The 25,949-nt window shown below is 58.9% G+C and overlaps 1 protein-coding gene across 5 annotated transcripts in view; it reads left to right on the top strand.

Moving 5' to 3' along the window:
• Positions 1 to 25,949, top strand: part of LOC116948831 (E3 ubiquitin-protein ligase RNF220-like) — a 127,374-nt gene that overhangs the window by 86,819 nt on the left and 14,606 nt on the right. For 4 of the 5 annotated variants that reach the window (XM_076071813.1, XM_076071812.1, XM_076071814.1 and 1 more), the window contains exons 3-8: positions 8,125 to 8,353; positions 13,345 to 13,393; positions 18,041 to 18,139; positions 19,001 to 19,043; positions 21,724 to 21,770; positions 23,307 to 23,454. In XM_076071813.1, the coding sequence (XP_075927928.1) occupies positions 8,125 to 8,353; positions 13,345 to 13,393; positions 18,041 to 18,139; positions 19,001 to 19,043; positions 21,724 to 21,770; positions 23,307 to 23,454 (615 nt within the window). The remainder of the gene's footprint in view (positions 1 to 8,124; positions 8,354 to 13,344; positions 13,394 to 18,040; positions 18,140 to 19,000; positions 19,044 to 21,723; positions 21,771 to 23,306; positions 23,455 to 25,949) is intronic. The other variant, XM_032965956.2, reaches the window with a different exon arrangement.

The following is a 25,949-nucleotide window of genomic DNA, read 5'->3' as shown; positions in this document are numbered from 1 at the left end:
CTTACGTGGGGGGGGATCTTTGTCTCTGTAACGACGTAAAAACGGCGAGACGAAGCTCGAAGCGTGGCTTTGGCCGGACGGGGGAAGCGCCGGTGTGTGTGAAGGGGGCCCGCCGCCGCCGCTCACCGCCGCTCACCGCCGCGGCACCGCGAACCCGTGAGGCGCTCCGCACGGAGGCGCGGGCGCTCCTCTGCGCTCCGCGGCCCTCGCCGAGCATTATAATATAAATTAAAAGCGTTTGATTGTAAGTGATCACATTAACATCCATGCATTATTAATACGTCAAAATCCAGAAATTATTTTGCTTTTGCTCGAAATTAATTTCTGGGGGGGGGGGGGGGGAGGGGTCCCGTGGAGCTGGCTGCAGGGGGTGGGTGGGGGGCTGGGGGGGCTGGAGTGGTGGGGGGAGGTGGGCGGTCAATTAGTGGCGCTACCACGCCGCCGCCGCCGCGCTACTGCTGCTGCCCGTGCAGCCCCGGCGACTCGCGGTCACAGCTGTGGCAACAGGCAATTACGTCTCGGCAGTGAGTGCGTTTAGCATCGAATTAAATATTAATTAGTCCGCGACACTGGCCACTCATCTTTTAATGTGTCCGTGGGGGGTTAGCGGAGGCAAGGGGCGGCAGATCTGGCTGCGTGCGGGCTGGGGGGCCGGGGGCGAGTGGGGGGCGGGGCGTGGGGGGGGGGCTCTTCGCTCACGGGGAAGCAGAGCCCGTGCGTGGCAGCGGTCGCGTTTGGTTTGTGCCGTGACGACGGCCGTGATGATGACGGCGATGCGTTCATTGATTTCTATCTGGGGCGTATGAAGGCCGTCCTCAGGTGGCGACGGAATGGCGAGGCGTGGAGCGGCGCGCGGGGCAGTGGCACCGCACCGGTACGGTGGAATGGGGCGGTGGAACGGCGGAGCATTGGTCCGGCGCGTCGAACTCCGAAAATCCGGAGGTTCCGTTCGATCTCCCGGCACGGCAGTTGAAACAACGGCGCAAGTTTTCTCGAATCCCTCCCACCCGCCTCTCTGTCCACCCAGCGGTATAAACGGGTTCGCCGCAGTTAGCCGATCGGCAGCTCGCGTGCGGTGGGGTGAAGTGTGGTTAACTCCCACCCCTTCCAAGACGTTTGCTCTCGCGTGAGCGAGCGATTCCAGGGCTGCACTTTTACCTTGCCGACTAGTAACAAGCGCGCTCGCGGGCCCGGCGCGGCTGCGTCTGCTGCACCGCGGCGGCGGTGGCGCAGATTTCGCCGGACTCGGCGGGAGCCGCGAGCGCCGCTGCCTCGTCCGCCTCCTCGCGAGGGGACGATCGATCGGCGTGACCCCGTCGCTGCCCGACACGTGTCGGGGCCTGCCCGGCTCCAGAGGCCTCCCGCTCCTCCAGCGTGAAGGCGGCGGTGGTGGCCGGCGGGAGGGAGGGGGGGAGGGAGGGATTGAGAGAGGTGACTAGTGGTCGATAACTGGAGCCATTGTCTTGGAATCATGACAGTGTGCTCTTGTTCCTGGGCAGGGGCAGGAAAAAAAGGATTTCACAGTTGCGTGGGCCCGAGTGATTTAGCGATGAAATGACACAAGTTGTGGGGGGGGGGGGGGGGGGGGAAACACTTGTTAATTTTGAAGGCTGCTCGGAGACAATGTAGTTAGCCGGTTAGTGAGGCCCACGCGCGGCGGTGGCTGTGCGCGGCTGACACGAAGCTTTTACACGAATTACGTCCCATCGCTCCGTTTCTCCGTCGAGCGAAGCACACAAGGGGTGCGGTGATTTAAAAAAAAATAAAAAAAATTCACCTTGCTCCGACTTGATATGCGGAATCACGGCGGAGGCGACGGACGGCGCGCCGCGGCCCCATTTAGTCGGCATGGCTGAGGCATAAAAAAAAGGGGATGAATTCATTTTGTGAGGGGAAATAGTTTTGACAATCCAATATCTCAGTTTGGGCGGCTGTGCCCTCGGCGCGTGGGGGCCCCGCTCCTCCACGATCCCTCCTCGTACTCCTCGAAATTGCGCGTCCTTCCGCAAGGGCGCCAGTGAGCGGCGCCGCCGCCATCATTTCGCTAATGAACGCGCTCACGGCTCCCCGCCGCCGTGCCGTGCCTCCTCCGTGAATCCGCGCTTCCTCGCTCGCTTCTTGGCATCGCTCGGCGTCCTTCCCCGTCCTCTGCGCGCCTTGTCACCGCGCGCACGAGCGTTCCGCCGCACGTATCCGGATGATTAAATCCCGAGTAGGAGGCACCACACCTTGAATGTTTATCTGCGCGGGCGCCGCGTCTTTTTCCGGAGCGCTCGGTCGGCATCGGCGCCGCCGGGGTCTCTCTCCGCAGCGTTGCTCTCGCTAGACTTTTGTTGCAACTTGTTTTTGGGGTTTTCTTCGTCAACATTTTCTTCTAGTGGTGGTGTCAATGGCACGCGCCCGAGTCCACAAGTGTCCGTTTGGAACGGTCGCCCCATGACAAGAGAACGGCGCCATCGAAAGAAACGTCACAGAACACCTCCCGATATCCCTTGAAGTCACCTTGAGGAATCCCACTTTCCCCATGCACCCCGCTACAGACAAACGCTTTGTCGTGTCACAGAAATAAAAACCGATAAATTTGATAGCTGTAATTTACCCAAAGTTAGTAGAATTATTTTTGGTAATGTGATGTTTTTATTTACATAGTCATAGGTGTCTGGGCTGAGACAAATCAACTGAGTGCATTTGAGAACCCTGAACTACTTGTGGGGTTTGACCCGAAGTTTCAGCCACGCCTGACCTCGGCATCGCTGCCTTTGTCTCCGACTCCCGGGCCACCTGGCCACCCTTATTTTTGTGACCACAGTGACTCGAGAATCGACGTGAACCGTAAATATAAACAAACCGCCACCGAGTTCTGCTGGTACGAGATCGCGATGACGACCATACGATCGGCCCGGCACAAGCTAAACCGTTTTAAACCTGGCCGTGATTGGGCTTGTGTCGAGAGGAAGTCCTCTCATGCTTTGAGCGCCGACCTCCGAACACGGAGCTTTCCCCGATGGGATGTGGTGCCGGCCACTGTGACCTCATCGCCCCCCCCCACAACCCTCTCGCCCCGCTCCCTCGCCCTGTCCTGGGCTTCCCATCTCCTCTGCGTGTGGGGGGGGGGGGGTCACCACCCCCTCCCCGGTGACCTCGGTGACCGCGCCGTAGTTGGGAATAGAATTCGGGTTGCTGGATTCGTAGGGCAGTGCCGTGGAGTGCTGCGCCACCGCTTCGCCAGCGGCATCATCGACTGTCACTGAATACCTCACTCTCGCGCGAACATGTGATTATGATTTGTACACAGCTGCCTATTTAAGTTGTCTGCCTAACAACTGGCTTGCTACGAGTTGATATGCTTACAGCTGCTTTGCTTCAAGCTGCTCAACAACAGCTGATGAGTCAACAAGCAGACCTACCAACAGCCAGCTTACCAACAGCCAGCTTACCAACAGCTGACTTACCAACAGCCAGCTTACCAACAGCTGACTTACCAACAGCCAGCTTACCAACAGCCAGCTTACCAACAGCCGACTTACCAACAGCCAGCTTACCAACAGCCGACTTACCAAAATCTGGTTTATCAACAGCTGACTTACCAACAGCTGACTTGCCAACAGCTGACTTACCAGCAACCAGCTTGATAGCAGCCGACTTCCCAATGGCCAGCCTACCAACAGCCAGCTTTCCAACAGCTGACTTACCAACAGCTGACTTACCAACAGCTGACTTACTAACAGCCAGCTTACCAACAGCCAGCTTACCAACAGCTGACTTACCAACAGCCGACTTACCAACAGCCAGCTTACCAACAGCCAGCTTACCAACAGCTGACTTACCAACAGCCAGCTTACCAACAGCCGACTTACCAAAATCTGGTTTATCAACAGCTGACTTACCAACAGCTGACTTGCCAACAGCTGACTTACCAGCAACCAGCTTGATAGCAGCTGACTTCCCAATGGCCAGCCTACCAACAGCCAGCTTACCAACAGCTGCCTTACCAACAGCTGAATTACCAACAGCTGACTTACCAACAGCCTGCTTACCAACAGCCGACTTACCAAAATCTGGTTTATCAACAGCTGACTTACCAACAGCTGACTTGCCAACAGCTGACTTACCAGCAACCAGCTTGATAGCAGCTGACTTCCCAATGGCCAGTCTACCAACAAGCAGCAGCCGACTTACAACCCACCAGCTCACCAACACCCGACACACCAACAGCCAGCACGGTAGCCGCGGACGGTGTCGAACCTTGATAATTACGAATTGACGACGAGTACAAAGTTGGCGCCAAACCGCCTCGGCTCGGGATTGCTCACCTAACGATTGCTCCCGTCGGTAGCGGCGATATTAGAAAACGCGGAGACGGGACGATCAAACGGTGGGGGGGGGGGGCGAGACGCGATGAGCCGTGATAAATAATTTATCGCGGCTCTGCGCCTCCATGCGCCAAAACTTTTTAGAATCCCCGTAATTATGACAGGCGTGGTAATTGACGAAGCAGCCGATGAGCGTGCCGTTAATAAGGTAAGCAACAGGGATGGCTTTGCCAGTTGCTGTTTAATATCCAGGCGATGTGCAATTGATTTTCCTGGAAATTAATCATCCTGCCGCCGTGGGTGCTGCCTCGCGGCTGACAGCGCCTGCACGCCCGCCGATTGCGTGCATATATTGCATCCCTCAACAAGTTTTGCCAGTTATTTGTTTGTGCGTCGCAGTTTAAATTAAACCATAACCGTAATATATTACACATCAAAACAATCACCGCTGATGCGAAGTTGTTGATTCGAGATGATTTTTGTTTTTTTTTAATTCGCGCCCATTTTTCTTTTTTTTGGTTAACGGAAGCGCCTCTTCTCCGTGTGCACGTCTGCGTGCGGAGTTTATTCGGGAAGTTGCTTTTTTTTCCCCGATTTGAGAGGGAAACTTCAATTAGCAGCGTTCAGCGGCAATAATCTAAATCCCGGGCCTTTTAAATGAATGAAACGCGAAGACGTTACCGGAGCGGCAACGCGCCAGACCTTCATCAGATGTGACGTTTGCTGCCGGCGTCGGACTGCCATGCTCGGCGTGCTGCCGCGCTCGGGCCGACGTTGTCGCAGAGGTCGCCCGGCATCGACCGCCACGCCCCCTGCCCACCATGTGCCACTCCTAGGGCGTCGCTTGCGTCCGTGCAAACCGTGTAAGATTTGCTCCGAAATCGTGACCCCTGACCCCCTCTCCCCATACGAGTGGCCGTGTCGCGTGCACCCCCCCCCCTCCGGGTTAGGGGGGGGGCGGGGGAGGTGGTGCGACCGTCGAGACCCCCACCCCCGCAAGGCACGCGTTGGCGCCCCCCCCCTACCCCCCAGATGACGTCATCAGTAGCGCCACCAAATTCGATGCGGCAAGCAACGCGGGACGGAACGGCGCAGGCGCGCGCGCGCGAAGCCGCGTCTTAATTACGGCGTTACAACGAAAGCGCGCGCACGCTCGCGCGCCTTTCCCTTTGTGCCGCGGCGGTGCGGAGGGTAGTGAGCGAGGCTGGGCGCCGCAGGGGATGGGGAGCCGCGCGTGCGTGCGGACGGTGCCATTTTGCGCGAGCTCATCATTAACGGCGGAGCCGAGGGGCCTGACCTTAATCGGAAGGCACACTAATTTTCACTCGGCTAATAAACGAGGTTTTAATCAGGAGTGCCTAAATGTCAAAGGCGCAGACACAAAATGCCACCACATTTCTTACTATCATTTTCCAAACCCGACTTTTACCTCTCGCCCTCTCTCGCTCTCTCTCTCTCGTTCCTGCTCCCCCACTTAGAGCTGAATGTTGAGATGTGCGGTGCGCGTGGTTAGGCGTGCACGCCGAGCAGACGATGCCTGCACCGGTCAACCTGGTGCTGCGGGGAAGCGGAGCGGAGGTTATCCTCCTAGAGCCACCGTTCTATTTCGGGATTTCCTTCCGGTGTCCGAACAAGGCCCTCGCCCGTGTGGGACGAGCGCCCCGTTCGGCCCGAACCGCGGTGCCGCCTTGCGCGATTACGTTCGCCTCCATCGTACGTTGAACTTCTGCCGCACCGTACGTAGCCAACCGTGCTAACGACAAGCAGTTCTGAAGAAACATTGCTACTCGTGAAACACAAACGTGCCTGTTCGTTCGTTTGTTTCCTTACCGAGGCTCTAATCGAGACGGCCGCGAGCGATCGAATGTGCCGGGCCCGCGGGCATCGCCTCGTGGCTCGGCGAGGCGCCGCACCTGGTCATGCCGCGCGCGGCGCCTCGCCGTGCGGGGCAAGTGAAGCCTGTGGGGCCCGGCCGCGCGACCAGTTCGCTCCCGGGGGTATTGCGCCCGAATCGCGAGCGCGCTGCAAATATCGGACATGGGATGCCTCTCAATCTCCTTCTCTGAGAAGGGGCAGTAAATGGATGATCTTTTCTGAAAAAGATAAAAAAAGCGCTGAATGACAAGAGTCAGGAATCGACCAGGAATTGCTCTGGATTGGCCGCAGCTGTCAGCGGCGTTGACACGAGCGCATTCGCGGGGGCCTCATCCCTGCCCACCTCCCAGCCGTCAACAAAACCTCATTTCATCCTTCAAGGTTTCTCCCGAAACTAACCTCCCCAGCACCACCTCCTCCAATGGCGCAAGATCAGATAAAGAAAGATTGGCCCGTATTAATCTTTTTGTGTCTTAAGTGCCAGTGATAAAAAGCCGCTAAAAGCCTGTCAAGTGCAGCGCGTATTGATTCGCGGCTGATTTAATTGACCTGCGAATTGACGTATTTAGGAGCTCAATGCGCCGCTCCTCTCCGACGGAGCTGAAGGCAAAACGAGCGCCGCGTCTCGCGCTGAGGTCAGGGACGCTCGCGACGGACGGGCATTGTCTCGTTTCTCCGGTTGCGTCTGAAGCTTCTGTTTTTTTTATTGTTATTTTCTGTTACGGGACCTCATGAACTCGCTCTCTCGCGCTCCCGTCGCGCCGAAAGTGCTTTTCTCTCGCGCACTCCGAAGGACGGAATTCAAAGGCGGCGGCGGCGATTTGTGTCGTGCGTACGTGCGACACGTGTTCCAGCGCGTCGCGTTCTGAATCACGCTGCGTTCCGGCAGGCCCTCCGAGGGAACGCCGCTTAAAAGCCATCTTTTTGATCCGCCCAGGTGTCGGGGGTGGGGGGGGGAAGAGCGGCGCTTCGAACGAAAGACCCTCGGCCAATCTCACCTCTAACCACCGACGATCGGCAAACAAAAATAATCACCGGACACGTTCAGGGTGACCGGGCCACCAAGTGGTGATCAGGTTACCAGGTGAAGGCGCTCGATCTCACCGGCCCTCACAAGCCGAGCTTGATCGGCGCTTCAGTCGTACGCTCGGGGTGCAACGTAGCCACCTCTCGGCACTGCGGTGGATTTTTCGAATCGGTCTATCCGGAGCATCGAGTGATGTCCCCTTACATGCGTGATAGGTTTTCTCCGGTCCCCCGTGAATGGGACTGCCTAAAAAACATTGTAAAGCACCCCCGATTAACACGGTTGGCTATGTATGGTGCGAAATAAGTTCAACATAGATACAAACGGAGCATGGCACTCTTGACAGACAATGTTGAGACTCGGTGAACCTTTCCTGGGTAGATAAAGGGCAATGTCATGATTGTTGTTTTTGTAAGTGACTGATTTAATTGTATATTTTGTCGTGTTTTTTTCTCGCAATGTTATTCGAATTGTGTAATTGGCAAAGTGTTATTCTGATAGTGTCATCCATGTGGATCTCTCATAGAGCAGTGTAACTCTTCATGTTAGAGAATGTCCCACGGAAGTAGCTTCCACAGAGCTAGTTCTCAGATCCCTTTTGAATGACCTTTGTCTCACCAGATGAACGGCAGCACTTTCCTACCCATCTTGTCATAGGGAAAAATGGCAGTCAAACCGATATGTGTTTATTAGCAGAGCTGGACATTAGCCAAGTTAAGTGCAGAACCAAATTTGATGTGATGGGGATTTTGAGGCATTCATTTTGTGGCCGGACACAGACCATCAGTTCGCCACGCTTTAGAAACTGTTTGAATCGCACGTGGCTGAAACCCGGATTCGAACTCAGAATCCCAGGGGTGCCAGCTCGGAGGGTAACCGAGCGTCGCGGTCTGTGCGTGACTCCCACAGGGCTCTTCTTCTGGCCGGGCCACGCGATGACCGGGAGCGTGCGCCGCCACGTTGTGACATCTCACTCGGTGTGCTGTGCCTCCGCGGTGCTGCGTGCAGGACGGAAGAAGGCGAGCCTCTTCGACGGACTCAGCCCCACCAGCTGCCCCGTGTGCGGCGTGACGCTGCGGCCCGGGGAGCTGCGTGAGCACCTGGAGCAGGAGCTCAACACCCTGCGGCAGCTCTTCAGGTGAGGGCGCTCTGACGGCCCGCCGCCCCGTCGCCCCGCCGCCCCGCCGTTCCACCGTTCCGCCGTTCCACCTTCCCACCGTTTCACCGTCCCCAGCGCCCCACCGCTCTAACTGTCCCACCGTATCACCGTCGCACCGTTCCGCTGTTCCACCACCCGACACGGATACCCTGTTTCACCGCCGCACCCCACCATTCATTGCGGCACTGTGCCGCAGCGCCGCGCTAAACCACCGTGTCCCACCATCGCATCCCACAAGAGCCGTCCCTGCACTCTGCTCCATTCCCCCCCACCCCCCCCTCCACGACACAGTCCCATCGTCCCGTGCCCCCTATCAGAAGCGTGACAGATCCATTTATTCCTCGCTTAACTTTCTTCCTCGAGTCTTCCTCCTTCGCTTCATCGCCGAGGCCAAGAATCAACACTGCACGGGATTTAAACACAATTTAGAATTTGCATGCGGCGCGTGCACTTTGCTGGGCTGCACCCGATCACGGCGCTACGGGCAGACAATCTAAATGGAGGGTTCTACGAGGAGGCACTTTGAACGTAACAAGTTTCCGCCGCGGGATAGTGAAGGGTGCATTACGGAGGCGGCCGGTCGCTCGCCGCCGGTCGCAGAGAGACATCAAAGGGGCGATGAGTGGGAGCGTGGCGGTGGTGGCGGCTTGCATAAACAAGTTCATGGATGCGCATAATTTATTGGGCGGCATTTGCGCGCACGCCAACCTCGGCGGAGGACGGCGCGGGGACACGGAAGTCAGGTTTGCTCATCGATCACCCGTCGGAGCGTCCGCGCTGATTGAATGCGTTGGCGGTCATTTGCCCTTCATTAGTATGGTAGCGGCGCCGCAGAGATAAACCGGGCCCCCCCTTCCCCCCCCCCAATCGCCCCCCCTTTACCACCCCCCCCCCTTCGCCTTCCACGCCGTGCTTTGCCGCGTTGGCCGGTCAGTTGGCCGGCTGGTGGAACCCGTGCCGCGGCAGCGTGCCGGAGCCGTGCCGCCCCCGTGGTGTCCCGCAGGAGACAAAAGACCCGCAGAGCTGCCGTGGCGAGATAAGGAGGTCCGCCGAGTCGGGCCGTCATGATTAGCGACAATTTCTGAGTGGGGGGGGGGGGGCGGTGTCGGGTGGGGGCTCTGGGGCAGCGATAATGTGGCTGATTAAGCCTCGGTCAAAAAAAACACACAGCAAGTCACAATCTTATCGGCTCGCAGCTACAAAGGAACACGATTATCAGGCAATTAATAACCACGCCTGGGTAGTGCGGTGGTGGCCTCGTGCCGATAGTCATCGTGAGAGGGACGGGCCGCGATGTTTCCCCCGCGGTCGACGATTTAACCCAAAGACAAAGGCGCTCGCCACACGTGCTAAACGCGAGATCTAACCCCCCCCCCCTCACCCCACCCCTCACCCAGATATCATCGCCACCCGCCGTCTCCTCTCTCGTTCCGTCTTGCACGGAGTCATTCACCGGCGCGGAGCGGCCCGCTTGTGTGCGTTGTACAAAAGGCATTGTAGCGCGTTCAATGGGTGGCTTAGGACTATATTACTGCTCTGCGCGAGACAAGTGAATCTGAATGCACCGAGGAGGCAGAGTTAAGGGTGCGCTTCACCGACACTCTCGCACGTGGGATGCGCAATGTGTTCAGCGGGTGGTGTTAATAGTCTGTGTGTGTGTTGTGGATGTAGTAGCGTCTGTTGCACAAATGTATATCGAAGCGGTTTCCCGCTCGAGCGAGTTTGGAGGAAGTGGCCATCTTCTGCCCACAGCTCTGAGCCGGTTGTGGAAATTCCACGAGGCGGTACACATTCTATTGATCCCTGAGGGACGATGAGCCGAATTCAAACTCCCCCGACCCCCCCCCCCCCCCAAACCTGGGATTGAACTCGCAACCTCCCGATTGCGAGCCGCTCGCTGTCTTCCGCGACCATTTATATTTAGTATACGGTCTGCATTTTGGATGCATTTAGTATATGGTAACCATATGTTTAGCATGCACGTTGTGCGTACTCAATATTGTATTGTATGGTGCGACGAGCGGTGGCACATTGGTTTGCGGACCGTGCTATGAACCCGGCCACCTGAGTTAAATTCCCAGCCATGGCTGCCATCGTTTGGCGAGTGATGTCAGAACCGGCGTGGAGAGTCCCCACAGCTTCAATCCGCACTGACTGGCGTGGTGAAGTATGGTCAAACGACCTCCACCCCCCATTACTGATACGGTGTGTGGGAGGCCTTTATTCAGTAGTGGATTGACAACGGGTCGTAAATCATTAATATTATATCGTACCCATTTAGCATATAGTACGCACATTATATATCTATATTATAAATTCCATTATATTTTTTGCCCCCCGCCCCCCCCACCACCACCGAAAAAAAATAATAATACACATTTCAACGTCTGATCACAAAAGTGAGATTGTAAAAAAAAAAAAATGGAGAGAAGAGATGAGCGCGCATTCAAAATTGCGAGCGGTACGTGTTGGCAATGTAGATCTCCCGTAATGCGCGCGGCGCGCTAGACCCCTTTCAGGCGGCGCTCGCCAGCGAGGTGAGGCCGCTCGCGGAGCTCTAATCACGGGTTAGCGCCATTAGCCGGGTGTCGTGCCGTCTCCCCGGGGGCCGCGCCGCCGTGATTGATGGACGGGGGGGGGGGGGGGTAGAGCGCAGGCGTCCCCCCTACCCCCCCCCCCATCCCAAACCGCCGTCGCCCCCCTCGCCGCCCCCTCGCGCCCCGCCGCACCGGCGACCCGGCCGACGACGCTCGGCGCTTTCGACCGGTGACCGGCGTGGAGGCTGGCGACGTGCTGGGCGCTGCCGCCCCCCCCCCCCCCCCTCCGTCGACGCCGGGTTTGTTTATTTGCGCGGGCGGCGGCGGTCGGTGCGTTATCGAGTTTAAAACGCAGAGGGCCCCCCCCCCCCCCCCCCCGTGCCTCTCTCTGTCGCGCGCAGATCCCGGAGCGAGCCACCGCTAATGGTGCTTAAGAAATCAATGGCAGCCCACGGAGCGAGTGCCCGCCGTGTTTTAAAGCCAGATAAAATGAGCTAAATTTTTTTTGACGCGCGAGATTGAAAGGAATTTGCTTTGCGCCATTCGTTTCTGGCCACCCGGTGGCCACAAAAAAATTAATTTTACACCTCCCCCCCCTACCACCCACCCCCCGACCCCCACCGCCGTCGCTGCTACGGAGCTATGAATTTTAATAAAGGGCCGCGCATAACGTGCGGCCCGTGGAATCGCCCGCTTACCACGGGCCCTATCCATCTTGATGGGTGTCTGTCGGACTGCTCGGGGCGGGGCGAGGGGGTGTCCGGGCAGAGGAGTGAGCACCGCCCGTCGTTGAGCGGTCCTCTGGCGGCGAGCGCTCCGCCCGGGTGAATCGATGGCCACCGAGCCGGGGGGGGGGGGGGGGGGGAAGGGGGGTGGTCCCTGGTGGCGGCAGCACTTGATAAATCTGACCGAATAAAGCAAAATCGGATTTATCGCCGTACGTCGAGGGGCTCTCTCCGTGGACGGCCGCCGACGCAGAGGGCGGCCGGTCGGCTTTGCAGGGGGTGAGGCAGCGCTCGCCCGATCGCAAACGGAGCCCTAACGAGACGAAGGTGACAGTGCCCGGGCCTTCGTTCTTCACATCTGGTTTGCGGGACACAGGGAATTCTTTTAACGTCTGTTATATATTTATATACTTAATGTTTGCGCCGGCCACGGCCGCCTTATTCTTTTGCACGTGTTGCCATAACTTTTTTTAACGGCCAATATCTGCATTTGGGAAGGGGGGGGGGGTGGGCAATAAACTTTCCCCGTTTCCCGTATAATCATATCGCTCCCGCACACACACGGGCACCTCCCGCACGCACGTGCCTGGCGGCGTGTTCTACCAGCAATACGCACGTTGCGTTACTCGGTACTTTGCGTTCTAAGGCACTTAAAACAAAACATTTGAAATAAAACTGGACCTTCACGTACCCCTGCAAGCGCGCCAAGCGCCTGCGAACGATCCCGCTGCGTTTGGCCTGCGCCGGATCTGAGCTCGCTTGCGAGGGGCCTGCGACCGTCCCTCCGTCCTTCAGCCGCCCCCCGGAGGTGACGCTAGCGGACGACGGCCACCGTGCTCGCCGTGCCCCTCTCCAGCCGGACGGCGGCGATGGAGGCGTCGCGTTCGTAACCTCGTGGCGCCGGCGGGCAAGCGCGCCGAATCACGGCCGTCCCACGTTTAGCCACGCGGCCAGCGCCAGTCTGAATCGAGTCCACCGATTGGCGCCGGCGAGAGTGGCGCCGGCGGAAAGTGGCAAGGTTCGGCCGCTTCCACCCTTCCGCCATCCTGGGCCTTCGGCCTGCTTAGCGTGTGCGGCGCGCGCAACCCTTTAATCCGCGTTCAGGGACGAGGGCACCTGTGAATTTTCCGTAACTTGCATGCTACCAGAGAGGGATGGCTCTGAATTACGAAGGCCGTGGAGAGAAAGGGAACGTGTTGTTTTTGGCCACGCTCGTTTAACGCTTGGCGAGAGAGAGAGAGGAGTCGGGGTGTCACCTGGTCGCGTAGTCTTCCGTAAAAGTGATTGCGTGCGAGTTGGAGCACTGAGCCGGCACCACGGAGAGCCTGGGTTCGAGTCTGGGTTTCAGGTTTATCAGACTGCATGAAAAATAAACCCACTTTACGTTTGGTTTATCAGATAATTTGGCTAAATTCAAGCTGTTAGAATTAACAAAGATGCCTTGATTGACATTAGCCGGTGAACTGTGATTCCAGAAGTAGTTCTATTATGTCAACTTTCGCGGACTCTGTTTGACACAGGGTGATGCGCTGCTAGCTCAAAATGTCTTCATTTTATGACGTGATACGGATGGGACAATTGGGGAAAAGACGAGATCGTGAAAGCAACGTTTGAAGCGAGTCGAGTAATGCGCCCCGCTGTGGAGGTGATGTGCGAATGCGGAGGTGATGGCGCTAATGTTCCGTTCCCGTTCCCCTGTGCCCCCCAGCGCGAAGAAGCCTCTGTCCAGGGACCCCCTGCTGCTCGGCCACAGCAAGGTATGGCGAGCCGAGTGAGGGCGTGCACACGACGCACTCTACAATACGCGCACACACACACATCACTCGCATCACTTACACCATACGCACTACAGCACGTACACACACACAACACACACACCATCAAACGTACGCAGCTTCCACATGATACACACGACAATACGCACACACGACTCACACCATACACACCGCAACGCACACGTGTACACCGTACACACCTCCGCGCGTGCGCACACACGCACATCAGTCCCGCTGCACGCACGCTGTGAAGGTCGCCCTCCCTCTCCACCTGCGTGACCCTGACTGCGCCGTGCCCCTTCTGCCTGCGTCCGCGTGGCCCGGCCCGCCGGCGCGTCGGTGGCGGCCGTAGTAGTAGCGTCCAGCTGACTCAGCGGCTGCGGCAGGGCAACAGAATCCCGGTGAGCGGGGATCGCCCTGCTGCACATCACCCCGGCGTTCTGGTTCTCTTTAAGCTCTCGCACTTTTAACGGTCGAAAACTGGAATCCGTTAAACGAGGCTTTTGCAACATCTTGAAATTATTTAGCGACCGAGCCGTTAAAGCGGAGGTGAAATCGCAGCGGTGGCTGCGTTTTCGGGGGCGCTTCACGCGGAGGAGGAGGGTGCCCCCGAGGAGTTTTGGCGTCGAGCTCGACCCCGCGGCGAAGTCGCGATGCCACCTCCCGTTGGGATGCCGCCACCCCCGGCAGCACGACGCACGTTTCCCCCCAGCTCCAGAAAATCAGACGCTCAAAATCGCAACCGCCTCGCCCTGCCCCGCTTTAATTCCCTCCGCGGTGGAATTCCCATCTGCCCGACGAGCAACGGCCGAACGCCGCCAACGTGGAAACCATCTGCTAACGGACTAGCCGGGGACGGAGCGCGGTGGTGTGATGTTCGGCCAGGTGGGCTGCGCCGCAGCCGCGTGGGGTGGGTGGGCCGCCCGCCCGCCCACCCGCCCGCCCGCCCGCCGCTCGCTCGCACGGTCAGCGTCGCATTAAAAACATTCCTCGCCTCGTGCGCCTCGCCCCGTTAGTGGTCTCCAAAGTGGCACAGTAAAGGCCCTCTCCGCCGGCGTGGCCGCATGTGCGGTTCATTTTGCGCGGCCGTACCCGGAGCTTTTTCTTCACACTCCTAATTGAGCCAGAAATTTCAACAAAATGCCGCGTCCCCTGCCACCGCCGTTGGAAAATTAATAGGAAAGTATTTGTTTTTCATTTTTTTATTCGTCTTCTTTACCCGGATGATGTAATGGCCCTGCCTTGAGCTGATTGTGCACTGTGTGTTCTTTGTCAAAGTGTAATTAGAAAATAGCGTTGGTTATTAATCCGCCTCCGCTGGGGATTTACAGCCCCACCCCCCACCTTTCCAAGACACGATTCCAACTGAGAATTATTCCAGATTTTTGTAATCCAATTTTTGTAATATGCAATCAAATTTATGGCACATTTATTTATTTATTGAAACCCATTCACCACCACCCGCCCCCCTACGCCACCCCCCCGCCTGCCCGCCCACCCACGTTACACAATATTACGCATTAGGCGGAGTTGGAAGTTCAGACGCTGCTCTCCCGCCGTGCGACGAACGCTCTCTCCGTTGTCAGGGGGAAGCTTCGAGTGCCCCTCGTTTGATCACAAAGTTCGAGCGGGGATTGAAGCCCGCCAATGAAAGGCGGTTCGCACTGAGGGCCTCTCAGACGACCGGAGCCCGCGGGCGGATCAAAGGCGCCGTTGCGTTAGTGCGCTATCTTGGCGCAAAGTGAGTTTGGGCAAAATGCTAAATTTGGAAAAGGAATAAAAACAAAAGATCTTTTTGCAAATCCTGATGGATGAGTGAAGTGGGCTTTTTGGAATGCTTTAATATTGCGGCGCAGCGGCGCTGCCTATAAAACATCTCGACGCAGGAAAAGCATTCTTGCTCTCCCTCCTCTTCGTCGCTGCTGGTGCATCATTTGTTCCGTCGGTCGAGCCGGGACGAGCTCCGAGCTTTCTGTGGAATCAAAGGGGAGTTCTTCTCCCCCCCGCCCCCCCCCCCCCACTACTCGGCACAGGAGAGTGTGTTGGCTTAACACAACGGCCAACTTCCGGAAATTCGGCAAAAACTCTGGAGGAGCTCGACCCGAGTTCCCGTGTTTACACGATCCCACGCCTCCGCCTAATCCCCATGAAAGCCTTTTGTTAAAACCCCACCAACCCCACCGCTCCTCCCCCGCCCCACGGTGGGATAACGGGAGACTTCCTACCTGGGAATTAGACGTTCGACGCTGTTGCGTCCAGATGTCCCGGCGGTGTGCGCGCGAAGGGGCCGGTAAGTGTGTTTAGTCTCCGTCACCCCGAAAACGTAAACAGGCGCGGGCGCGAACGGCCCGCGCCTGCGAGCGCGTGTCCGCGCCCGCCCGCCCGCCCGCCTGCCCCTGGTCCCGCTGTTTAGCTTTGGCTTTGGCGCGGCCGGGCGAGGGCGCCGAGCAGGTGTGGCCGGGCCTGTGGGTGGCCGTGTGAGAGGGCCCCGGGAAACCCGCGGACGTGGCGGGGGGGAGGGGGCGGGGGGGTTAAACGCTCGCCGCTCGCTTGTGGATGTGACGGTAAGGGGGGAGCGGGGCGGGGGGCACTTGGGTGTGGGGGGGGGGGGGGCGCGACCCGCGCAGGTTTAGGGGATTTTCTCCGTGGGCTGTAAGTGGAGGAGGGATTAAGGGGCGATGATGCCGCCCGGCTGGAGGGTCACGGCTGTCAAAGTGACCGCTGCAGCTGTGACTTTCTTGACAAATTCCCGCTAAGTGCTGAGATTTCACCGGGGCAGGCACGTGCGTCCCCAACCGGAGGTGCGATGGTTCCGAAGCATTTGGAGACTGGCTGCAATAATAATAATAACTTTGTTATTACAACAATAATGCCTTTTGTTTCCCCATTAGAGGCTCGCCGAGTCTCGAGGCACGCTCTCGCTTGGTCGCGCCGTGCACTGGGTGGGTGGGATGTTTGTCCAGTCCCCCTCGTAAGTGTTTGGCTTGTGGGAGGAAATTGGAGTACGCGGTGAAAACCCACCACTCGTACAAGGGATTAACACTCAAAGCTCCGCACAGATAGATCGCTCTTTCGCAAGGAGGGGGGGGGGTGGGGAGAGGGGGGCGGGGGGGCGCGCATTGGCGCAGCCAGCAGCGTCACCGCTGAGGCTGAACGATGTTGAGTGGGAAGGCGGCAGGGGGGAGGAGCGGCGCTCATCGCGTGCGAATTAGTGGCCCACCTGGCGTGCGGAGTGGAGGGACGCTTGGCCGTGCTCGATGGAACGAGCGAGGAGAGCGCACGCGGGGGCCTCCGACTCTATCAGCCGTCTTAATTACCGAACTTAATTAGCGACGCTCTAAATGATGTTGAAGCGGTCCCCTGCGCGGCGAGTCCGAATTTAATTTGCATGAGGAGGCCGGTGCGGATTTAAAAATAATGTCGTCATTATTAGCGAGTGTCAAGGGGCCAAGACAGGAGCTCTTGCCTCGACTTATGTTCAAAACGGTAATTTTGTTCTCTCCCCCCCTGCACCTCCGCTCTCAACATTAACATGCGCCCTGCGCACGTCGCTCGCTCGGTAGCCACAGCTAAGCACGGCAGTCTTTTAGGGAAATTGTGTTCGCGCATCGCAAGCAGCTTCCCGACGATTCCCATCACAACCGCTGCCCCCCCGCGCCCCCCTCCGCCGCTCACTCAGACGCTCCGGTTTCCGTGGCCGTTGCTGCTGCTCGGCGGGATGAGTCTCATCATCGCGGGTCGCGCTCAGCCTCACCCTAATCTTCCGGGGTCGTTCCGCCCCCCCAACCTACCCCCCCCCCCTCCAGCCGCGTCGTGCCCGGCCGCCCATGACGCCGGTGAAGGCCGAGAGCCCGCCCGGCCTTCACCGTGGCTGCCCTCTTTTCGACCGACGACTTGGTGATTAGGGGGTGCTGTTATCACGATAGTACGTGTGTCCTCTACGCGCGGTGACGCGTGTTCGCGATCGCGCTCCATCTCTCGCCTTGTGCTGCCCGGTGCTGCCAATCAATGGTTGATGACAGCATTGTGCTCAAGCGTTAACCCCGACACACGTGCCATAAATGAATCCACTTCTCATCAGTGACGTTCAGAGTGTGCATGCGTATGCGCGTGTTGGTGCCTGTGCGTGCGGCTTTACAGCGGGCGGTAGCACACGGGGCACAATGCCGCACGACCTGGCCCTTGACTTCTGACCCGCCCAGTGGTCATTCATTCATTGATTTGTCAACTTTATTTAAAAAAGGCCGCAACCTATTGGATATAAAAGTGTCTCTTTTGAGAGGGACCCCTGATAACAAAGTATTACAATGCACATGTACAGTCAGAGTCCAAGTCGCATCACAAGACTCACGCCCGTGCACGCCTGGACTTCCCCCGTGGTGTCGGCGATGGTGAAGGAGTCGCACCGTTCGGCATTGGTCATCAACGCGCGGAGACCCTCGCGCCGGGCACGGCGCGGCGGTGACGCGCTCACCATCGTGTCCGCTTTGCCGAAGTCCGACGGCTCTCGCTCGTCAGAATGCGTGGCGCCCGGCCTAGACGCTGGCACGGACGCCCCCGACGCCCACGAGCTCAGGAAGAAGAGCGGTCGGAGATGGACGCTGAACTGAGCGCGTGTCCCCCCCGCAGCTGTCTCCGTGCTCGTCGTCGGACAGGAGGCGAGAGGGGGACATCCCGTCGCTGTCTCCCATCTCGTCCGAGGATCTTCAGCTGTCGGATCGCTACCAGGTGCCCCCCCCACCCCCGCCCCCCGATCGAATCCCCGGAACGGAGACTCACGTTATAGCTGGCTTTCGTAGTCAATCACCACTGCGATGTCGCACGCCGTTATTAATTACGGATGTTTGCAGAGGCGCACGAACAATCGTTTTCATCCTCGGCTCCCTATGCCCCACTCACCCCCCCGAACCTCCCCCCCCCCCCCCCCCATAATAATCGCGCGCAAGAACAGCAAAGGGTGGCCGCTTAAACAGGGCCTCGACGCACAGCATCGATCGTTCTCGACAACGGCAAACAAAACCCACGGAGCTCTGTTATTATTTTTAATTTACCACTTATTGAGAGATGGCGCACCGCTGGGCCGTACGACGCCACCTCCGACTGCGGCCTCAGTCCGCGCGCACGCATGCAAAACAAATTAATTGAATAAATCGCGTTTCGTAAAAACAACACCAGTTTTATAAACAGCGGCGAACCGTCAAGAGCTTCCTGCGAAACGAGCCGCGCAGTTATTACGATCTCGAAGCGTTGGGCACTGGGTTAATTTTAAACTCCCGGACTTCACGCTGACTCTACGTCCCGCGGCTCGCAAGGGACGTCACTTATTACCGAACAATTATCTCTCCAAACGCGTCTAACGAAGCGGAAATAAATTGCCGGCGCCCTCCCGCCGCTTTCCGCGGTGCCGCGTGAATCGCGATCACCGCCACCGCCCCTCTGTTCGCTCGCTCGCTCGCTCGCTCGATGAGAATTTGTCAGAAACTTGCGCTGGGAGTAACGCGATTAGGCGCCGTGTCATTAACGAGCACGCGCGGTGGGCGGGACCGGCTCTTGACGCTGCTGCCCTGTGTGCGTGCGTTCTGTCTCCAGACCTTCCTACGCGTCAGATCCAACCGCCAGTCAAGACTCAATGGTGAGCGGCGGCGGCGGCGGCGTCGGCCACAGTTCGTTTTGTTGTTTGTGATCCTCACCCCCGGTCGTGCGATAGATACACACCGTCGAGAGCAGTACGTCGCCCCCTGCGTGAGAAAGGTCCGCTGAAGGAGGTGTCATGGAACTACCCCTGAGGTCCACGGACTAGGGGCTATCCCATGTGCCCTGCTCAGGGAGAAGTAGTTGCGTGAAAATATAATTAGCAGAGCTGTAATTTGGCCTAATTAAGTGAAATATTAAATTGAACACGGGAGGGTTGTTTGTGCAGTCATTGGTGACCTGGCTGAGACCTTTATCTCGCTACAGAACCACACGCAGTTGATCCCACACATGAAACCGAGGATCTCGGCATTGCTGGCTCAGCGTTTCTGAGCCCTAAGTCGCCCGGCCACCTCTGGCGTGTGGGTCCCCGGTGCCGACACGATCAGGGACACCAGTCTCTCTCCGCTGCTACTTTCACGGGCGCTTGTCGCGCGCCGTTCGGGCGCCGCGTCCGACGGTTCGTCGGCGGGAGGGGGGGGGTGCGAAACGTCGGACGTCGCGCCGAAGGACTCGCGGTGCAAAACCCGGATGTCGCGTTCCCTCGCCCCGCTCCCCCGTCGCTGTTGGCGCCCGCACCCGTCGGGCAAGTCCCGGGCATCGCGAGTCCGTCGGAGCGTGCGGCCCGGGTGTAAGCCCTCACACCTGGCACGGCCATTCATCCCGCGAGGCAGCGGCGCGTGCAGCCGCTGGGGCCCGTGCCACCCCTCCCCCGGCCCGGCCCGGCCCACGGTGCCGCTCCGTGGGCGGGGTCCTCTGTTCGCTCGGGACAGGTGGAGGCGTGGAGCGGCGCCTCGCGTGCCCGGTAGCTCGCGAAAAGGCGCCACGGCGCGGCTCCTTTGCGAGCCGCCGGTGCCGAGGGTCCCGCTCGCCGAAGGTCGGCGGCGGCGGAGCCGGCGGCACCCGGCTCGCCGGGGCGTTTTACGGCCGCCCTCATGCCCCATTACCGCCGGCACCGTGACCACGTTAACGAGATGCAGGTCCACATTAAAGTTGCGGCCCTCTTTATACTTTACTTTGACTCGTTTAAAAAATGAAAGTTCCACTGCAGCTGTTGTTGCCCGTCGGTTTACCGTTTCTGGGGCGAGGTAACGACCGCGCCGAATAATCAAAAACCGATTTGGCTGTCGCGTGGACAAAAAACAACAACCTGCTCCTAGGCCGTCAGCTGCAGCCGCCGCCGCAGCAGCAGCCTGGACTCGATTCCTCACAGACGCGCCTCGAATCCCCACGCAGCTGACGCTGAACTCTCCCAGATGTCGATCTGGGCAACGGCACGGGCAGGGAACGGGACGCGCGGAAACCGCGAAAGCACAAAACAAGATCGTCGCAGTTCGCCAAAGCGACCGTTACCTGCCCAATTTAAATACAAAAATAGCAAAAGTTGCTCCCTCTCCCGTGGCCGCCCCCCTCCCCCCCCCCCCAGCGCGCGACGAACGCACCGAGGAGATCGCGGCGACACCGCGGCACCGACGCGGCACCGACGCTTTTCAACGTCGGTGTCGCGGGGAGCTCCGGAGATGTATCGACGCCGCCTAATGAGCCGCCTTAAACTTTCCGCGGGGCAGGCGCGACGCAGTTCATATTGCCTATTGATCGCGTCGGCGACAGCGCTCCTCACCCCCTGCTGCTCATCATGGGGGTGGGGGGGGGTGGGGGGGGGGACAATCTGTAGGGAAATAACCGACTTTGAATCATTTATGCGCGGCCCGGGCAGCGACCGGTCACGGCGGCCGTTTGCACCGGCGGTCGCCGACCCCCCCGTGAGGTCGGTGAGGGTTTAATGGCGTGTCGCTCGCTCCCCCCCCCCCACGCCCCGGCTCGTTGAGGTTTTGGCGGTGGCTCACGGGTTCGGCGCAAATGACCGACGAGGGCAAGACTGCCTTCTGCGTCGTTAGTCCCCTAACTAAGCCGAAGCCGCTCGAATAAAAGTGGAGGGCCCCCCCCCACCCAGCATCCCCCCACCCCCCCCCCCGTCTGGCACCATCGGGCGTGGGGATCACGGGGAGCGGAGAGACCGCGGGTGAGGGGAGGGGCGTGGGGGAAAGGGGCGAGGGACGAGGGGAGGGGCTCACGGTGGCAGCAGCCCAAAGCCGAGTGACACCGCCAGCGTCCCCGTCACTGCCACTGCATTTCCCTTTGTGTGTGTGTGTCTGTGTGTGTGTCTGTATGTTTGTGTGTGTCTGTGTGTGTGTGTGTGTCTGTGTGTGTGTCTGTATGTTTGTGTCTGTATGTTTGTGTGTGTGTGTGTCTGTGTGTGTGTCTGTGTGTGTGTCTGTATGTTTGTGTCTGTGTGTTCGGCCTTCATAGGGGCTCGCTAACGGCACTTGCCTCAAAAGTCTGTTAAGGCTGTTAAGGCTATGCGGGGGATCTTTGCCTTTGTGTGTGTGTGTGTTTGCATGCGCGCGCGCCTGAATACGTAACCACGTGCGATCATTATACCTTGGGAAAGTAGTATTTGTGTAAACACCACAAACCGCCTTGCGCTCTGTCTCATGCTTCCGTGCCTACTCATTACCTCTCGCATTTCCAAGGGACGCCGCTTGGCTTGCACGGGCAAGCGCCGTCGGCCGGTCGCTTGAGACGCCAAGTAACTCTGCCGCTCTCCGTGTCGCCCCCAGCTCGCATCGGGAAGAACAAGAGGAAGAAGCCGTTGGAGGAAGGGCAGGTACGGCGAGTGGGGGAGGTGGGGGCCACGGTGTTGGGGGGGGGGGTAGTGGGGGGGGGGGCATGGTGGTGGGTGGGGGGCTGGCCGAGGTCTCGCTTGGAGCCCTGCAGGCGGTGCCGACTGCCGCACAAAGTTTTCCCTCTCCGACAGCTACGCGGGGTTACAGGGAACGTGCGCCTCTGTGTGTGTGGGGTGCGGTGGTGTAGTGGTTAGCGCACTGTGTGTGTGTGTGGGGTGCGGTGGTGTAGTGGTTAGCGCACTGTGTGTGTCTGTGGAGTGCGGTGGTGTAGTGGTTAGCGCACTGTGTGTGTGTCTGTGGGGAGCGGTAGTGTAGTGGTTAGCGCACTGTGTGTGTGTGGGAAGCAGTGGTGTAGTGGTTAGCGCACTGTGTGTGTGTCTGTGGGGAGTGGTAGTGTAGTGGTTAGTGCACTGTGTGTGTGTGTGGGGAGCGGGGTGGTGTAGTGGTTAGCGCACTGTGTGTGTCTGTGGGGAGCGGTAGTGTAGTGGTTAGCGCACTGTGTGTGTGTCTGTGGGGAGTGGTAGTGTAGTGGTTAGCGCACTGTGTGTGTGTCTGTGGGGAGTGGTAGTGTAGTGGTTAGCGCACTGTGTGTGTGTGTGGGGTGCGGTGGTGTAGTGGTTAGCGCACTGTGTGTGTGTGTGGGGTGCGGTGGTGTAGTGGTTAGCGCACTGTGTGTGTAGGGAGTGGTAGTGTAGTGGTTAGTGCACTGTGTGTGTGTCTGTGGGGAGTGGTAGTGTAGTGGTTAGCGCACTGTGTGTGTGTGTGGGGTGCGGTGGTGTAGTGGTTAGCGCACTGTGTGTGTGTGGGGTGCGGTGGTGTAGTGGTTAGCGCACTGTGTGTGTGTCTGTGGGGAGTGGTAGTGTAGTGGTTAGTGCACTGTGTGTGTGTGTGGGGTGCGGTAGTGTAGTGGTTTGTGCACTGTGTGTGTGTGTGGGGTGCGGTGGTGTAGTGGTTAGCGCACTGTGTGTGTGTGTGAGGTGCGGTGGTGTAGTGGTTAGCGCACTGTGTGTGTGTGGGGAGTGGTAGTGTAGTGGTTAGCGCACTGTGTGTGTGTGGGGAGTGGTAGTGTAGTGGTTAGTGCACTGTGTGTGTGTGTGGGGTGCGGTAGTGTAGTGGTTTGTGCACTGTGTGTGTGTGTGGGGTGCGGTGGTGTAGTGGTTAGTGCACTGTGTGTGTGGGGTGTGGTGGTGTAGTGGTTAGCGCACTGTGTGTGTGTGTGGGGTGCGGTGGTGTAGTGGTTAGCGCACTGTGTGTGTGTGTGGGGAGTGGTAGTGTAGTGGTTAGTGCACTGTGTGTGTGTGTGGGGAGCGGTGGTGTAGTGGTTAGCGCACTGTGTGTGTGTGTGTGTGGGGTGCGGAGAGGCATTTCATTCGGCCACTTGCGGCCGCTCGACTTTAGCCTGACCCCGTGCGTCACCGTTTTCTGGCTCTGTGCCGGCATTAACGCGAACTCCGTTTGTGTCCGGGCTGCCGGCTACGCTGTCATCGCCGCCGCCGCCGCCGCCGCTGCCGGAGCAGTACGATGGCTCGTTCGCCAACGAGGACGAGGACATGGAGACGGAGGGCGAGCGGAGGGTGGGAGGAGGCCACCATCGTTACGACGAGTTCGAGTGGTGCCGGCCCCCGCGGCTGCCCGCGCCGCCACTGCTCGACGGCGCCGCCAAAGGTGAGCACGGTGTGCGGCGCTCGCGCACGGTGCTTGTGCCAGGCTAGGTGCACCTTGAGGCCACGTGAAGCGTCGGAGGTTCGCTGGCAGGAGGTCACGGGACAGGCCCAGGTGTTACGGGTTGACGGGCCCGAGATGACTGACAGACGCGCCAGCTGCGCTCCACGCTACTGTGCCACCCCGCTGTATTTTAGCCGCCCGGCGCTCCGCTCGTTGTTGTGAGCGCCACTCCTCCGCCCGGTAGCGCTCGCACGCTCGCTCGCTCGCTCGCTCACTCGGCGTCACAAACGCCGCGGCCACCGCGAGGGCAATAACCGTAATGTGCACCCTCTCCGTCTTGCGCGTCCTAATTACAGTGGCAGGATTTCGTGCCGTTTCATTTAGGCCGCTCATCAAATATTTAAGCGCGTGTCACTTATTGTCAATTCCTGCTCCACCACGGCTGTCGCCCGAGGGGTATCGGTGGAGGTGGGGGAGGAGGGCGTGGGGCGGGGGGCGGGGGGTGTGGCTCTGTCAGCAGCCTCGACCCCCACCCCCTCCCCCTCGGTGTCCCCCCCGTTGGACTCCTGAAGGCAGTGCCCCCTCCGTGGAGACTGCACGGAGGGGGGTGTCGGGTTGGGGTGAGCGACACCTATTGGGGGGGGGGCCGTGCCCCCCCTCCCCCAATTTCTCCCCCTCCCCCCCCCGAGCCTCCCTCTCCGGGCCTGGCCGTCTTGGGAGCCTCTGCCCAGCGAGCAGCGTTAATTGGCCGCGATTAATTACCCGCAGAGGCGTTAATTGACCGATTGGTAATTGATTGATAGACTTTTATTTGACCAGGTGGGATTCCCGGCGAGGCTTCTGTCGCCTCTTACGCGACAGCAGACCTGGCACAAAGCAAGTGACAGCCGATAACAGTGCAGCGCAGAGCCTCGTGCCCGGAGCTGTCAATCGTCCAGCGGAGCGAAACGCTCGCGTCCCGAGCGCAGGTCTCGGACGCGCGGCCGCCTCGAGTCTCGTCTCGCTCGTGCTGCCACGATAGCCATCGCGTCTCAGGGGGAAGCCGAGACGCAGCGTGATGCAATCTCCTCGAGAGCACGTCATCGCCTGGACATCTGTGAAAAAAGAGCTTTGTAGCTCAACGGATTCCTCCAGTGTTAATCAATATTCTGATTCTGCGTACGACGGCGTCATCGCCTGCCGTGTTTGAGTGCTCCGAGTTCTCCACTCGGGCCGCTCCCAGGGCGATGCCCCTCCTCCCGAGTCGTTTATGCCCCGGGTAATTTCCACGAGACGCGTTCACATTGGAAGCCCTGGACATTTCGAGTGAAGGCTCTCGAGTTTTCCTCCGCTTGTTGCCTAGAGTTTGCTGCATTTTGCCAACCACTTCCTGACTATCGACTCGAACTCGGAGGGTTTGTACGGTCGTAAAAACACCATTAATTAATCATGGTGAAATATTTCCACCGTTTGTTTTTACCTCGGTCAAAGGTTAGAGGTTGTTTAAAGGTCATCTTAATAAAGGTACGTCCCTGGTTTCTTCCAGTCGTAATGAGGCTGTTGACCGCCGGACACGAAACTCTCCTCTCACAGTAATTTATCCTGACACCGCACAGTTCCCATAACCGTAGAACCACCAGGAGCAACTCCACTCCACTACGCTAACTTTTACCATTACACCTTACCGGGAATGCCTGTAGCATTCGTAGTTGTGCATTCAAATTAAGAGCTCCGGTAGCGGGTAAGGGCGGGCGATGGGGGGGGAGAGGGATTTTTTGCCGTGTAATTTGCCGGCTGCCTTCCCGCGGCTCGACGCGCCAACGTCGGGGATAATCGCAAAGTTTGGCGGCGAGCGCCGCCGACACGGCCGCCGACACGGCCGCTCTCGGCCGCGCTCGGCGAAAGGGGATTACGAGGCAGCGCGGGCGCTCGGCCGAGTTCAGTGCCCGGGGTCCGCGGTTGTAAATAGCGAGGCCCCGGGTCACCGCGCGGCGGGTGTCACCGCTATCGGCGCACTTACACACGCTCGCACGCACGTGCGCGCCTCCCTGCCCCCCCCTCCGGCTTTCTTGCCCGCCCGCCCACTCACGAGTCTTCGCGAGTCCCCACTCCGCGAGCGGCGGCATCGATTTGTCGTGGGAGGGCGCGGGGCGTGAGCGCGCACACAACACGCTCGCCAGCACCGTCGCCGCCGCCGCCGCCACCGCCGCCTTCGCTCACTCTTGCCCCCCGCTCGCTCGCTCGCTCACTCGCTCCCCGGGCGGTGATTGAAAGGCATTTAAAGCGCTGCTGACCTTTTCCTGTGGGGATTGGATTACCTGTCAGCTCCTCTTTAGGCGGAGCGGTGGACGTGGCTTAGAGTGGGGCTGACAGCAAGGTGAAAGCCACCGCTCTGGGCCTCCTTATTTATTTATTTGCGCCACGATTTTCGGTGCAAGGGCGATGCGCGGACACCAGATTTAATTTTACTTAATTCCGTTTTTTTTTTTTTACTTACTAATGTGGCCTAAGTCCCG

This window comes from Petromyzon marinus, chromosome 35, assembly GCF_048934315.1.
Source record: "Petromyzon marinus isolate PM22_M1 ecotype Great Lakes invasive population chromosome 35, UKy_Petmar_22M1.pri1.0, whole genome shotgun sequence".
Taxonomy (NCBI): Eukaryota; Metazoa; Chordata; class Hyperoartia; order Petromyzontiformes; family Petromyzontidae; genus Petromyzon; species Petromyzon marinus.
The sequence above is the reverse complement of the archived record's forward strand: the minus strand, read 5'-3'. Positions and strand labels throughout refer to the sequence as shown.